This window comes from Osmia lignaria, chromosome 4 (genome assembly GCF_051020975.1).
Source record: "Osmia lignaria lignaria isolate PbOS001 chromosome 4, iyOsmLign1, whole genome shotgun sequence".
Taxonomy (NCBI): domain Eukaryota; kingdom Metazoa; phylum Arthropoda; class Insecta; order Hymenoptera; family Megachilidae; genus Osmia; species Osmia lignaria.
This window is the reverse complement of record NC_135035.1, coordinates 7959455-7975314: the sequence shown is the minus strand read 5'-3', so window position 1 is coordinate 7975314 and position 15860 is coordinate 7959455. Positions and strand designations below refer to the sequence as shown.

The following is a 15860-nucleotide window of genomic DNA, read 5'->3' as shown; positions in this document are numbered from 1 at the left end:
AGTCCACAGGACCCACCTGAGACTTAGACTGTAAGTAACGTTCGGAAGTTATCCTAAGGACGTAGAAGAACGAAGACATCGAGCGCGATCGTCGCAGATGCTGATGCAAATCGAGGACCACTGCTAACATTGTAAAATAGTTTCATGCTAAATGTTCAAATTATTCAATACACGTGTTGTCGTATTCGCGTGCAGAAATCGCGCGATTTTATAATTCTTAATCGATAAAGAAAGATATATGCCATTTTAAGGAAGAATCTTCAAGAATTTATCGATTTCATTATAAGAGAAAGACCGTCCTTAAAGTAAAACAGCTGTTTAGCTTGGAAATAAGAAACGCGAAAAATGGAACAATCTTCTGTAGATACGAGGTCTGGCTACTGAATAACTCGACTGTACACCATAAAAGGACGATGAGTTCTCACAGCAACAGAAGCTCGTTACTTACCTCGATGATTCCCCTATCAAACAAAATTACTTTTGCTCGGCTTCGTCACTCGGTATCCCCCTCAGCTTTATTTTAAAAATCGAGTAACTTATTCAAACACCTATAAAATATTTACTTTCTTCAGTAAACTGTATTTACTATACAAGTTATTCATCAGTCTGGCCTCGTTCATATTTGCTCACGCCAGCTGTCCATCGTTTCAATCGATTTCAATGAATCACCGAGCATTAATCGTCGGATCGAAGTCGATTCTAACGCATGTATGCTTATCGGTCGCAGGATATTCGCAGACGTTCACAAAGAGCCCTTTACCCTTACCAATTATCCGTCAGTCGAGGTGCGAATTAATCCACCGCAAGTTGTCGATATCATTGCAACCCTTTTTTCCTCCGCCTTTTCTAACCCGTTCGTCTCCGTTAATCGTCGTGTCGATCTTGAATGAAAGCGTTCCGCTCCGGATGAGGCTGGAAACGAGAAGACGATCACGGGCGTTATTGAATCGCTCAGCGAGATTTAATTAGCGCGACGAAGAGAAGGAACCGTATTAATTGCGCTCTGTACGAAGACCTTGCCCCCTTCGATGGTAATCGGAAATTCCTGTTTGACGTGCACCTCGGTAACAGGATGTAGCGTCGCGTTTCCGCGCGTTATAGACGTTCAGATAACGCCTGGACGTCTTCTAGCAGCCCCTATTGTTCCTGTAATTAGGCCACGCAGCGACGGTACCGAGAATCGATACCTATGTGTTAAACGCAGGGGTGACTTGTGACTCGAATAAAATTCGTTTCACCCGAACGAAGGGTTTGTTATTTCTGTTCGGAAGCATTGGTAAATAAACGAGGATCATTTGGTGGCAAATAATATTGGAATCTTTCTTCCTCTGATCTTTCGATAAGAGTCGTCTATCGTTTAACGGCTTCCTCTTCCACCCCTACAGAAACCTACCCAAGATTTTTATTGCCGAAAGAAGAACTTTGTCCACTTATAGCACTCTTTTTATGGGGAAAGTTTATTTATACCACACCTGATCGCGATATACCTTATCATTGAGAGAATTGTAAAGATTTTTATCGTGCGAGAATCAATCGCAACCCCCGTTGGCAAGGGTTTATCAATCTTTTCCCACCGATCTCTCGTGGAAATGATAATAAACGGTGTTCTATAGCCACCGTTCGAGCGGCTTGTAACGTATTCCAGCGTAGTTTTGGAAGAAGGGGCGCGTGGCAGCCGCTTTTATCGGCCACGGGGCACGCGTCGAGCAAACAGGGGTGGCCAGCATAATGCCGGTCCGCATCTGCAGGGGAGACCAGTGTGCAAGGGGCACATTTCCATCGGTCACAAAGGAGGATAGAGGGGAGGGTGAAGCCATAGTAAACCGTCACCCTCGCACCAGTCTCCTGTGGCAAGGGCCCTCACGATTCGGCTAGTCGATGCCGATCGACGCCATTCAACGGTCGTTTCCTAACAGCGTTCCCGGAAAGATAAAAGAAATTGCATCTTAGAACAGAATATCAGGATAAAAGAGCCATTAGCGTGGGCGGTGAGTGATTCTGATCCGGGAAGACGAAAAAGAAAATGTTTGAATGAGCGAAGAAGACTCGAAGAGGGTGCTGAATTATTTTTACCTGGTCCTCTGACACGAAGAATTTCTTACCGTGAAATAATCAGTGATAGTTTCGTCGGTGAATCGATGTCGTGCGATCGTGTTTCATCGAAGATTTTCTAGGATTTCATAACGAAGATGAAGAGATACTCCTCGGTAGGTTCGACGTCTGAAACCCTTCGTGGCGCATGTTTAAAATGCTTCTTTCATTCGCACAGGCACCCTGTTTGGCGGATGACACCGGCGACAATAAGAAAGTGAAAACAAACGAGGTAAATTTAATTTCTATCATGGAGATTTTGAATTTATTCATAGCCTATCTCTATGCAAGTATTATTCCCGTGTGGTTATCTGCATTGCGGTCTGATAGAATGATTATAACATGCATTTGCATACGATGTTTTTACAGGAGCCAAACGCGAGAGAGTATCTGCAATTGGCGTTGGCCAGAGTGCTGGAGCTGCAACGAGAGATCAAAGAAGGAACATACACAACGGACCACACCAACGACCTCGGTAATAATAATTTATTCCATCTATTTTCCATCTGGTTTTCTCCACGCGTTTCGAAATCTTTCGGAGAATCACTGAATCGCCTTAAACGACCTAGACCTAAAATTAACTACTTAAATATAATTCTGAATATAATATTTCAAAAAATCTTCAAGTTTCGAGCAAAGCTTTTAATATGATCGAACGTTTATGCAAAACTTTGAAAATATCAATTGCAATTTTTCTCCCTGCTAATTAAATACGAAGTTTGAACCCTTATCAGCGAAAAAATTCTTCTCAGGTGAATCGGGCAGCGAGGAGGATTTAACGAAGGAAGTTCTGAGGAAAGTTTTCGAGAATCTGCCTGGAACACCCGACTCGGTTCGAACCATCATCGACAAAGTGTCAAAGCCGAAGGATTCCCAGCTCGACGCGATCTATGGTAAAAGGATTCAACTTTTGGGTTACGACACGTGCCGTCGAGCAGCTGTAGACTTCATGAAAAATGCAGTACGGGAAACGAGGAAGGATTCCTCGTCGAAAACATTCCCCTCGAATTATCCTGGATTTCGTTTGGGTACTTATTCCAGAAACGAGCCGAGAATCGCTCATCGGCGAACTGGTTTGCTGAAAAGTTCTCACAAGAAGGAAATTGGCTCATCTTACGATCAGGAAATCCGTGACAGGATGTTGAAAAGCTTGGATCTCCATTTGGCTAACAAACAGAGGGATTACACCGCGCAATTGATGAGATCCCCTATATAGTTTTCGTAAATCAATTAATCATAATTGCAGCGTTTATAATTAACCGCAACGTTGGGATGCTCTTTTCAATTAATTCTAGTCAGACTTGTCAACAGTCGTACCTCTCTTAAGAATCGCTCTAGTCATACACATGAGTCATTAAGTATTAATAACAAGAATATCTAGCTGCAAATTATTTTTCTACAAATACAGGTGCGCCCAAGAGTGTCGTGTGCTACTTAGGAACTTTGTACCAAATGAAATATATTGCGCGAATGACGATTTATATTTATTCAGGAAAGGTATAAATAGAGAAGGCTGCGATCTTTTGTAAAAAAAGAAAAACGTTTATTCTTAATGTACAATTAAAAAAAAAAAAAGAGAAAAAAGAACAAAAGGTATCTACGATACGGCTTAAACTTCTAAACGCTCCGCAAACTTTCATTTCGTCCCATAGATGATAAAAAAAAGAAAAGAATGTCAAAATATTCGCCAATGGGTTGACGCCCGACTAGATAATTTCTGTCGAAATTCCGGGACGCAGACGCGTTTAACTTCTATCAAAAATAAATCGCTGTCTTCTTCCTAACATATAGACTTCGTACGATTGGCGCATTTTGTCTTTCTCGTTTTCCAGATCAGTACATTCTACGTTGGTGAATCCCCCGTGTTATTATACGTGGTATAAATCATCGAGGGTTCTTCACTCGATTCCTAACAAAAATATTATGCACGTTTATATCGTCTACGAGATAGCTGATCTACTCGAAACGCGATTAGTACACATCGACGAAATCACGCATCTCTCGCATTGGAAACTCTACATTCGCATAATTACATTATTCGTTGATTGTTTCTCACATAAAAATTCATCGGAGGTGTAAAACACTTCTAAAAAGTGTCAACCTCGTTATATAATGTCAAAATTCGAATTTGTTTAAACATATCGTCGATCGTGTGCTTAAAAAAAATGCACGTACCTCAATTGGACGTTTCACGTCATTTCTGTAGTCTAAAATACAATTATTGTTTTTTTCATTAACAACAATATTATCGGTGTACGCGACGGGCAACTTTGTAAAGTGCTAAAACTATCATTATTATTGAAATTCTAACATCGTTTCAATTCTGTATGATTCGTTAACTTCTTAAGGATAGATAGATTTTACGGACTAGGGAAGAAGGAAAATCTAAATCTAGATTCTACATCTAACACATTATTCAGAAATAGTTTTTGGTGTTCTCGTTGTTCCGAATATGCAATATTCTTTGATTAACCCTTTGACGGCTGCACGTTTCAATGTCAACTTTGTAAAATTATTATTTTCCAAATTGTATCCGATGGAATCGCTAAAAGTAAGACTAATTAAAAATATTAAAATCACGTGGCAGTCAAAGTGTTAAAGGTATTTCAAAGTTGCCTGTCAATTCGCTTATATGTAAAGGTACGATTACGTGATACAAGGTACACGACTAAATGATAAATTCGTCTATGTCTAAAAAGGATGGCTTAAACTAAATCACTTAAACGTAACACATAGAGGGCTCAAGCAGCAGGATTCAGAGAATTGCTGCTAATCGATGAAAAATAGGAAAATAATATTGACGATGAGATAAGAAATGAAAGGAGCCGAACGAAACATAGGAGGGAAATTGAAGAAAGTTGAATTTCGTGTTCCAACAAGAGCGTTTCGAGCCTATCGCTTTCTCTAAAACTACTCACATCGAACGGAAATCATTTCTTTCTACTTGGATACATGAATCTCCAGTACTGCTGCTCTACTCTTAAATGTATCTTAATCTAAACGAATCCCATCGTTATCGTATCGACTTCCTTGATCCATCCCCTTAGGTGTTCCCAATTCGAACCGACTCTAGCGAAACGTGTAACTATTGAAATGGTCGGAAATTGCAGCCCAAGAGTGATCGAATTTTGGACTTGATCGTGGATCGAATGGTACCTCAGTGCTGTTGCACCAGGGTAGGCCCGTTGCCAGGATTTCTCCATGGATCCGGTAGATCGAAATGCGCGGGAACTGTGATCAAAGCGTCGTCCGCGGTTCTATCGGCGCTGCAGTTCTTCGGCTTCACCCGAGTCGTGTTCACGCACTCGATGGGTAACTTGAAGAACTCGAGCTTGTAGTTGTAACCATGACTGCTCACTCGGATGATAGTGTGCAAGGGTACCTCCATATAAGGCAGCTCCTCCGGTTTCTTATCCAGGAAGAAACCGATGATACAACGTAGCACAGCTTGGTGGGACACCACCAGGACATTATGGGATCGTTGTAGCTCGGCTATCACTGGTTCGACGCGATGCATTGCGTCCACGTAGCTCTCTCCCCAAGGATAACGATAACGCAACTTATCCTGATCGCGCCATGCAAATTCCTGGAGCAAAGATTTTTGGTTTGAGGTTCCTTGTTGAAAAATTTAATTATTTTATTTTCTGTGGATCTTTGTATTACCTGTGGATAGTGTTCCTGCATCTCCTCGTACGAAAGACCCTCGCAAACTCCGGCATGGAGCTCGTTCAAAGCCGCCACGTGTTCCTGCGGCGCCTCCACTCCTCGAGCTGTCGCTATTGTCCTTCGAAGGCGACTGGTCAATACTCGAAGATCCGGAATACGCATCGCGTTAAATTTTGTCGCCAATGCTTGAGCGTATCTCTCGCCACGCGGGCTCAACACGGCGTCCCCGCCGACTTTACCTAACACGTTGAACTCGCTTTCACCGTGCTGAAATCGAGGAAACAGACTATCTTTACCGGACGGAACATAATACTCTGGAACGTAATTAAACGAGTCAACAATTGAGATACGGTTGATAAGGCGCTTGTAATTTTAAGTGATAATCATTGAAGATCTATCGCTGCGAAGACGAGACTGATAAGATAGGATTATTTATAAAATTTTAAGATCATAATTCTGCGTAGCAAATTCAAAACCTGGCTGTATCAGGAAACACTTCAATGAAGATTCAGGGAACTTTATCGGTATTTATTGTCATAAACACTTAAGGAATAATTGCGACATTGTTACTAGAAATTATAATCATGTAAAATTTATGATCAAGTTGCAAGGATGATAAATGCGCCAGGCTCAAAGCGTCAGAGTGTTAAATCTTTCGATTGACAGTTATGAATAAGAAGCCTTAAGAGCTTAGGGACATCGATCGATCATTATACTAACCCGAGAGAAGTAAAGAGTATGCGGCACGAGGGTGACGCTTCCAAGGTATCCCAACAAGCTGGTCTCGATGTGACCCGAAACCATGTGCGTCTCGATGTCCATGGTAGCGGTGTCGATACGGATCCTCGGGTAATTCTTCTCGTCCATCGGTTCGTACTGTCGGACGTAATGAGCTACCTTCAGCCTGAGATCCTCTTGTGCTCGTACCGGGTCCATACCAATGTAATCGGTGCTGTGCCGCAATATCTCCTTGTAATTTCGTTCCAGCACGACCGGATCGTCGCAGACGCACTCGACGAAAAGGACACGGTAACCGAGCTGACCGGAAAAGTAGTCGAATACCTCGGCTCGCTGTGCTCGGGTCACCAGCGTGGCGTCCAGGATCTTCAAACAGGACAAAAGAAATGAAACTAACTGCGGTTCATCAGTGTTCCTCTTCTCTATTACGAATTTAATTTCTTGCCAATACTCGATCGATTACCTATATTAATTCACAAGTGTTCGTGCTTCTATACAGAGTCGTCCACGTGTTCAGCAGGTCATTCCAAGGAATATATGTCAGGTACACTATAAGTCTCTTTCATTTCTGTATTAAGAATATTGATGAAACGTCTATACTGTCGTTTCCATCAAACTTTGTGCCTCAAATTGATATGACATAAGTGCTATTTCGAGGTGCATTTATGTCATCAATTCGTACAAGAGTTTATATGTTTCGAAATCGATCAGTGTTTGGTGTAACTGGCAATCGGCCATTTTATATTAAGAACACTAAGAAAGGGTTTGCGTGGTCATTTTTATTAAACTTTAAGCTTTAAATTGATATGACATAAGTGCTATTTAGCGATACTTTTATGTCATGAAAACGCGTTAGACTTTCTATCAGTTATTTTGTTACGCAACGAGATAATATGAACAATTCGTAATGGGTGTCGTATTAGTATCGTTAAAATATTTAAAATACGACGATAAAATTCATTATGTAAACGACTGACATTATGTTATCGAAGCAAAGTTCGACAATTTGAACATTATCCATTTTGATATAAAATTAAAAGTAAACTGAAATATTCGATCTGCTGAACATGCAGTCCTGCTAAACATTGGACACTCTGTATATCTCCGAGTTCAGATATCAAGTTGCGACCGACTTCGCAATAAACGAGGCGAGTTTAAAGTATCCGCGACACCCCATAGCCCTTTGAGGTCGTCAAAAGTCGTACCGCAAGGTGACGGAAAAAATAGCAAAACTCGTACGACAGGTATCGAGCGCAGAGAAAGGTAGTTTTACGAGCCAAGACCGGCTCGACCGGCCTGTTTAATCGTCACCCCGCCATTACCGATCCTGCGTTTACTCGCCAACGCGAGGGAAAAAATATCGTTGCATAAACTGTTCACACTCTGCGTCCACTATTTTCCAACCGTGAGAAATTGTCTTCCAAGACGCAAGCAATCCTGAGAAACTCTTATTTATCCATGTTTTCAAAACCAAAATATGAGATCAAGGTTGTTTGGAATCATGATTATTGATTAGGATCAATTTTATAATCTACAATTCGACACCGGAGTATTGCATTGTTTACGTCGCCTCGGTATGAATCAATATTTCAATGAAATCAGTAATAAACAATACAACGATGACAATGCTATAATTGTGAAGAGTTAGATATTTTTCGATTTTGAATGATGATTGATAATTTGGATCGCTCATGAGCAGCTGTTTTGGAAGACAACCAAAGTCAACACACGTTCGTCCTCTCCGATTTCGTTTTCAAAATGGTGTTCACGATTATTGCTCGTGTTTCGAAATGCGTTTACTGATGCTTACAGCTACGGATTTTCCAGCTGCAAGCCATGCAGCGCAATCGTGCATGGCGTCCCGTTGGGCCAAGGCCCTCAGTGCTGCGTTCGCCGTATGGTCTGGACGAAATAGCTCGTGGGACACTGCTTCTCCATATGGTTCCAGTCTTTTTCTTCTATACTCGCTCACTCTCATTACTGCAACGATATTCAAATTTAAATGATTAAAATAAAAATTCTGGAGTCTAATTTCTGAGCCAGCATAAAAAGTGATAAATTCATTTCAAAAGCTGCGATAGCACCGAGTGGGACATTGAATAGAAAGTATCTAACTATGAAAAATAAATAGAATAGTTGCATACTGGGGAAAACCGCTGACAGAGTAAATCCACAAGATCTGCAGATCTGTTTACAAGATGTGCATCAGGAAACGATCAAACCGTTCAAGGTAATTCATAAATCATAAGTTACGATCTACGTAACATACATAAAGTGTCAATCGAATAAAAATGATCTTATGATATGTACAACAAAAAAGTGGAAAACTTATGAACATTGATCAGCTGTTATATATAATTAAATCGCAAAAATCGCTGTTTTTCTTTCAGCTTTATTTACAGGTTTCTTTCTCAAGGTGTCACGATAATGACAAATAGAGAATGATTTCCCACCTTTGGCGGAATCGCCATTCCAGTTGAGCCTGCGCGACAGGCACTGTGCTACCTGGCTTTTTCCACGACCTGGTAAACCGCACATTGCGATCACCACCCCGGCGAATTTCCGTGGTGATTTAATTATCCCCGGTGCCCTCACCGCGATCTTCTCCTTACCGGGTTCTGAAAGAGATAGAAACAATAATGAATCAGTTGTTGCATAAACGGTGATAGTCTCTAAACACAGAGATCTTTGTTAAAACGAAAAATTTCCATTTATAGCCCGGTTGATTAAACGATTTCTTTGTTTAATTAATTTTCTCGTTACATCTAAGGTATCTAGGTCTTTCCAGAGAATAAAAAGATTCATTATAAAAAATAACAAAGGCTTAATTTTAGTAAGTATCAGATTTTGCATGTTTCTTATTTTTATCTGCAAAATATATTCTGCAGTTTTGTCAGGAACAACCTGATCTACCCTCTATATAACAAGTCTACTTTAGAAGTTGGATGAAATAGTTTTGGCAGCTGGCCGATCAAACGGTGCCCCAGTTAACATTTTAACGCTCGATCATAAGTAACGTGAATGCGCACGTAATTCGATATGGAAACAGAGATTTCAATTACAAATCGTGCAAAACAGGAAGAAAGCCGGTGAATCATTCCTTAGAAACAATTGTTCCAATTCGCTTTAATAACTCGAATTCTAATTACATTTTCCCGTTCGTGAAAGGGTTATTTCGCAGTACGTAAAATCGCGTGCATACAAGAACGAAATAGTTATAATTCTGCTCGCGTGCTGTAATTGAAATCTCTTTGTTCAAGAGTGGATCGATGTGCAGAACATACGAGTACTATTCTTACCGATCACACACATCTTTCCTACTGTATATCGCTACGTTGTTCGACCCTCGAGTTTCCAATCAATGTTGGATCGATAGCGTTGAACGTGTATCAATGTTACCAGCAGCGAGGCTAACTCGCTAGTTGTTCGCACTAATTAACTGCTCGAATATCTAACGAACACTGAGGCCTTCGTTGGCTACCACCACATTGCGAACCACCACATCGGTGAACTTTATATTTAGAATTCGCCTCTTGCACGAGTGCTTTTGGCTCACGATTTCGCGATAGCCAGTTCGAGGTAGTAAACCTGACAAACAATTCCTGATTCTCAGCTCGAGCGCATCCGTAGAAACGAACGCGCGATTTCGAGCGACGAGATTGAATCGTCGACTCGTGGAAAGGAATCGAAAATACACTGGTTTCGTTCCAAATATACACAGTGCAAAAGAGAAAAATTAGGGGGGTTTTTACGACGCTAAATTTGGCCGGTTATTTACAAGATAAGAGGAAACAGATGGAGAACATAAAGCTGACAACGAATTATCTCGTTATAAAAATTCTTCCGATAACACAGTTCAACGAGCGTTATCGGGCAGTATTTTTACCCGAAAGATCCTCAGACACAGCTATACGATAAAGGTCAACTACACTTGATCAAATTAACGAATAATCGGAGGATTCTTCCTCGAGCAGTCAACAATTTCGTCATTCGCGATTATCTGCCGTCTTGTTCGGTCACGTATCTTAGTTGGCAGCGAGTTAGTACGTCAACAAAATTAATTACGAATTAGACCTCATGATCTTGGGATCAAAGAGCTTCGATTCAAGTTTTCGTTTGCATTCACGATTTCGATACGACTCCATTGTTGCGACCGGTATGCTTTGCAAAGCAAAACACAGGTGAACGGAAGTTTCCTGCTTGGTAATCGATGCTGATTCAACGTTCGATCAGAATCTTCTCCGATATCGACGATCGAGCATGCTACGTAATCAGAATTCTCCCATAAAACAATGTTAAATTTAGCTTAATAACCCGTCCGTTGACCTGAGACGTGTCGTCACCCGATTCATTATTCAGACATTGAATCGTCATGGTCTTGCGTATGTGCGTGTACGCGTGTACAGCTGTCACGATACTTGTATCAACATTCGCAGAATAATATTAGGCACAAAAAAAAAATGATAAGCTGAATTACATTACTGTCACGTTAAGTGATCAAAGTTCCCGGCTACAGGTCACAGTAAAATCGCGAAAATGATTAACATAGGTGCAGAAACGAATTTTCATTTTCGTTTTAAGCAGCATTTTGCCAAGTCTGTTTTGCAACGTTTAAGAACGATAAGATAATAGAGTATTATATAAATTTGAAAATAATTATATCAGGACGTGTTTAGTTTAAAGACTTGTGGCTTTCCATAAGCAGTGAAAGGGTTAATTGCATCATTATTTGGATAGGATCATTAGTATAATTAATGATAGGATACTTGGTTTTTAAAAAAATTATGTATATTTTAGTTACTCCAAGCGTTTGTAAATAAGCCCACCTTTTTAATTTATACTATTTGATGTTAAATTAATTATTGACTCTATATAAACATGCGAGGCAAAATTACTGGTCAAAGTCCTACTTAAAATTTATTGCATATATTTTCAATAATATCAAGGCGACTATTTATAAATAGCGGCCTTCTCTTTCACTACTTCCTATATTTTAAGAACATTAAACAAAGAACGTTTAAACGAACTAAAATCAATTTTCGTCCTTCGTAGTACAATAGAGAATTAATGATTGCACTTGCAACGGTGCAACCCCTCTAGCATACTTCTCACGCTTTTATACTATGGACGAAAACAAGGTCAGTGGTGAAAAATCGATGAACATCCCTGTCCGAGGACCTTCGCATCAGAACGAACGATGCAATTTCTACGTGTATTCGAATAAGAAAAGAAAAAGAATTTTCACGATTTATCCACGAGGAATACCCGGTATAAAAATGATTCTACAATTTTAAGCAATTTAACCCCGATAATAAGTGATACGCCCAGAGCTCAAATAGTTCACTTAGATAAACGACTGATAAGGGAACTGGAACAACCATAACCAGATAGATAAGAAAACGTTCCTATTGTTACATAAAAATATGTTGAGACAACATTTACAGACGACAGCATATATTATTAGACGATCGATAATGCAATTCTTGAAAATGGTATTTTAAAAGAAAGCGATAAGTATTTATGGATCAACCAAATATTTAGCCGTGGTATTTATAAATAACAGTCATGCGGTGAAAGCCAACGCACGTGCAACGACTATAGCGAACTCTAACTATAGCGACAAATGCACAAAGGTGTTTTTCATCTAATTAGCATGTGTGCAGCGCATACTGCAGTCTGCAGTTACGCGTTTCACAAGCGTGACTCTAACAATATCCCGTATGGGGTATCCTTGGCGGGATTATTTTTCTTTCCCGCAATGCCTGTTTCTCCCGTTTGTATTCACTCCTTTCACGTTTTATCGCCGAGGTAAACATCGAGGCGGTCAACGAATTCCTACATGCGTTCCACGGTACTCCGAAGACATCGAGAGACATCGTTATCTCGAGTGATTTCACGTTTCGAGGCTGATTAGATTACAAAATCGATCACACCTTGTAGAATATGTATATCCAACAGTGTCTACCTGACGCAATCGTTAATTGCCCGCTCGTGAATCCTACACACGTGTTGTCACTCGAACCTCGATATTTTCGTATCATTTATATCTTGTCTAATAGCGCGATTCTGTTTGTTGATCGATCATTTATATTTCTCTAATCGTTATCATCTCGTACTTAATCTGTTCTTGAATAATCTGATTATGGAATCGGCGTATCAAGGACGTCGTAATCCAACCTTACTAATCCTATGATTTATCGATAAATTTTTATCGTAATATCCGCTTTGACATTCGTTTCCGAGCTGCTTAAGCGCGATTAATATTCCGTAATTCAATGGAAGGATTTCAATGCTTATAAGATTTGGAAAGTTTGTATGTTTTAATAATAATAAATCTTTAAAATGGCTTCTGAAAGCTTTCGAACATAAAAGAATAGATGGATACGTTGCAAATTTTTCAAAAGTTGAAAGATAGAAGAGATAACATTTTCAAAATAAAAACAATTGACGTCTTTCATTGATTGCAACCTTGTTGAATATCGTAATCTGCTCTCATTTTTTTTACTCGCGTCAATCATGTTTTTCATTAATAGAGAAACTTATCATTGAAGACAAACGGAGGGTACGTGCGTCTTCCTGTGACAAGAGACTGATAAGTAACATAGTTAAAGAAGTCGCGATACCGTTTTATCAATGCATGCTACTGTTTGACAAGACGTTGGTTATTCAAGCTCATTAAGTTACCTCCTGATAAATGTATCTTTAAAACGATAAAAGCGTGACAAGTGTACGGAGAGTGTGCACATTTTTCTCAGCCAATCTTTCTACGACTTCAATTCGTTTCTTTTTCTATCCCAATTGGAACAACACGCTTATCTGTTTCTAGAAATGCGCCGTAAGCTTAAAATACAAACGCGAACGTTCCGTACGTTTTATCGCGCGAATTTCCGAATTATTGTGATCGCCGGTGACACGAATATCTATTTACATCCGGTGGTATTTATAGCAACTGTTACGACAATTTAATCGTCTGGTCCTAGTTCGCGGAACCATGACCCAGTATTCGACTGAATTTGCAACGAACGTCCTTCCATGCAGTTCAGAAACGCCTACAACTTCGGGAACAGATACGATACAACGACGTCGAGTTTCCTGTTTATGTATCTCGAACGCACGTTGTTTACTGCATTTATATGCAACGTGTGTATACATCGACGAGTGCTTTGCGTTGCATAACGTTCGCGGTATACTTGGCGCTTTCATTTTTCAAATAATCCTTAGTAATAAATACTGTAATTTTTGATAAATCAGCTGAAAGAAAAAGTTGCATGGTTTTTTACCTTGGCGCTGTTCCTCAGCACTCGGAGCCATGGTGTCGGCACTCAAGGAGTTCCTCAGGCTGAACTTATCGGCGTTAGCTGCCAGTGTTATGATAGGTTTGTCGCTTCCCTTTTGGAGGATGCCGACTTGCAATGCGGGGTTCCTCACGGAGGGACAATGACCAAAAATCGGAGCCGCCAGCAGGTCAAGGCAGGCGGCAGCCCAGGGCATAACCAGCTAAGCAGATCTGTTTTGGAGGGTTTCTTTTTGCTTCCTCCTCCGGGGGGAAAACGGGGCGACCAACAGGTAAGAATGGAATCAATGACAGGAAGGATGAAAGGGAGCCTGGCAACGTTTTCTGCTTGAATATCCCAGCTAGCAAGAGCCCTCTATTTTATACGGAATCGGTATACTCGTAAACAGTTAGCGGTCTAATGCTAGTTCTCCTCCTTGTCCCTTCTGTCGTTGACTCTTCGGCTAAAGTTCTTCCGAAAAATGATCGCTGCTTGTGTGCCGTATTATGGACAACAGGTCCTCCCTCATTCCAATTTGCTTGATCCTCACCTCTGGAGCCAGTTTGCGAGCTTCTTTGTCTTTGTTCGAAGGAAAGCCCAGTTCTACAGTTTCCTCTGGTATTCGAGAATACCCTTAACTTCCCACGATTTACTAAGCCTATCAATCGTCGTCCACGTTGTCTATTCTCGGTCTCTATTCTAACGCTGTCACTACGGGTTGCTCCGTTATGCGCACGCGCTCACACAAAGTATTTGCTGGTAGTTTACATAGTCACGGTGCTGCCCCACCGTCCTCTTTACACGCCGGTCTTCCCTTTTCGTCTCCTCTTCCACGCTGCTTTTAATTATTAACACGTTTAGATCTTTCTCTTGCTTTATGCTTTTCTCTCTGTTTCAGATCAACAACGTGGTTTGCACTTGGTACACTCTGGTGAATCGCTGGCTAAAGCCTCCTTTTTTTTACAGAACCGCTTTAACAAAATGGATCTTCGTTGGCTGAATACGATTATCGAGTTTCTCTTCAGGGTACCGAGTTTCTTTTCACGGGTGTACAGAATGAATCTGTAGGTTGTATCACGGAAATTGATGCACAAGACTGTTTCAAGTTTAATGGAATTCAGATGTTTCTCTAACGTGGAAACGTCTGTACGCTATTCGAGGAGGTTCCAGCGACTGATGTTTCTTCATCCGCTGCAGCTTTTAGCAACATCGACCCGGACCTGGTTAGGCGCCCTCTGTTGGAACCGACCAATCGAAGATACGCTTACCCCTCTACTTGTGTACAGTAATCGCCTTAGGAACACGTATTCACGTTTGCTGACAATATGTTGATATTTATTGGGCCAAAATAGATCTACGATTAAAATGAATTTTTTCACTGAATTTTTCAGTTCACTTGTAGTAGAAACATTTTCCAGAAAATATTGGGATCAACAGGGGCACCCCCACCTTTTTTCCTCGTAAAATATCACTGTCCCCAATCTAAACCATTCCCATACCGATTTTCAAATAGCTAGGTACGTTTATTTACATATTCTATTTTGAATTTTGAATTAATTACTATTAGAAAGACACATTCGTTCTTCGAATAATTAAGAAAGCTGTCCTATCAATTACGTCCCCAATTACGATTCTTCATTTAGATTAGACGAACTACTGTTAGATCATTCCCTTAGCCTAGTCCAATTCAACGATACTATGTATCTCGTAAATTACAGTTATATCTTGTCACGTAATTTTTAATTATACAGCTGAAGCATTTATTGCTGTTTCAAGACGTTCTATTGTGCGCAAAAAAAAAAGGTAATCGAGTGATACGCGGCGGTAGATTCGAACGGAGAACCGCGCAAACAGATGACGATTGTTTACGAGGAAGTCGAATGATTGCAAGCTTTGTCTATTTTGTTATAATTACACGAGCGGCGAAAAGATGTTTGCATCGATAACTATCGTCCGCCGGATCGTCCGTGAACACGACCCTCTTTTTCCCTTGGCCTATGTAGCCGAGCAAAGTCCACGTTTTGTTTCACTTCTCAACGATACCATTTAATAAAACCGCTATCCAGACTCGCGTACAGTCGCGAAGTTATT

General features: G+C 40.5%; 2 protein-coding genes across 4 annotated transcripts; one reads left to right on the top strand and one right to left on the bottom strand.

Moving 5' to 3' along the window:
• The first annotated feature begins 17 nt into the window (after positions 1 to 17).
• LOC143305293 (uncharacterized) lies at positions 18 to 4672 on the top strand. Of its 2 annotated transcripts, XM_076688217.1 has the most exons (4): positions 18 to 2207; positions 2270 to 2323; positions 2461 to 2566; positions 2844 to 4672. In XM_076688217.1, the coding sequence occupies exons 1-4, from the start codon at positions 2190 to 2192 to the stop codon at positions 3305 to 3307; spliced, it is 642 nt and encodes a 213-aa protein (XP_076544332.1). In that variant the 5' UTR covers positions 18 to 2189; the 3' UTR covers positions 3308 to 4672. The 2 variants fall into 2 exon arrangements, with proteins under 2 accessions (XP_076544332.1, XP_076544331.1); XM_076688216.1 differs by having other exon boundaries at positions 2185 to 2323.
• Positions 3611 to 14970, bottom strand: LOC117603588 (6-phosphofructo-2-kinase/fructose-2,6-bisphosphatase). 2 transcript variants are annotated; one of them, XM_034322923.2, is made up of 6 exons: positions 13776 to 14970; positions 8949 to 9113; positions 8306 to 8475; positions 6478 to 6861; positions 5755 to 6024; positions 3611 to 5677 (listed from the first exon to the last, which is right to left on the bottom strand). In XM_034322923.2, the coding sequence occupies exons 1-6, from the start codon at positions 13984 to 13986 to the stop codon at positions 5249 to 5251; spliced, it is 1629 nt and encodes a 542-aa protein (XP_034178814.2). In that variant the 5' UTR covers positions 13987 to 14970; the 3' UTR covers positions 3611 to 5248. The 2 variants fall into 2 exon arrangements, with proteins under 2 accessions (XP_034178814.2, XP_034178815.1); XM_034322924.2 differs by lacking the exon at positions 13776 to 14970 and adding an exon at positions 9795 to 10098.
• Between the last annotated feature and the right edge of the window lie 890 nt (positions 14971 to 15860).

Coding starts and splice junctions, on each gene's coding strand:
- LOC143305293 (XM_076688216.1), top strand. CDS start 2,240: ATGTTTAAAATGCTTCTTTCATTCGCACAGGCACCCTGTTTGGCGGAT. Junction 2,324..2,460: donor AGAAAGTGAAAACAAACGAG/GTAAATTTAATT, acceptor ATGTTTTTACAG/GAGCCAAACGCGAGAGAGTA. Junction 2,567..2,843: donor GGACCACACCAACGACCTCG/GTAATAATAATT, acceptor AATTCTTCTCAG/GTGAATCGGGCAGCGAGGAG.
- LOC117603588 (XM_034322923.2), bottom strand. CDS start 13,986: ATGCCCTGGGCTGCCGCCTGCCTTGACCTGCTGGCGGCTCCGATTTTT. Junction 8,476..8,948: donor GAATGGCGATTCCGCCAAAG/GTGGGAAATCAT, acceptor ATATCGTTGCAG/TAATGAGAGTGAGCGAGTAT. Junction 6,862..8,305: donor CAGCTGGAAAATCCGTAGCT/GTAAGCATCAGT, acceptor TCCTGTTTGAAG/ATCCTGGACGCCACGCTGGT.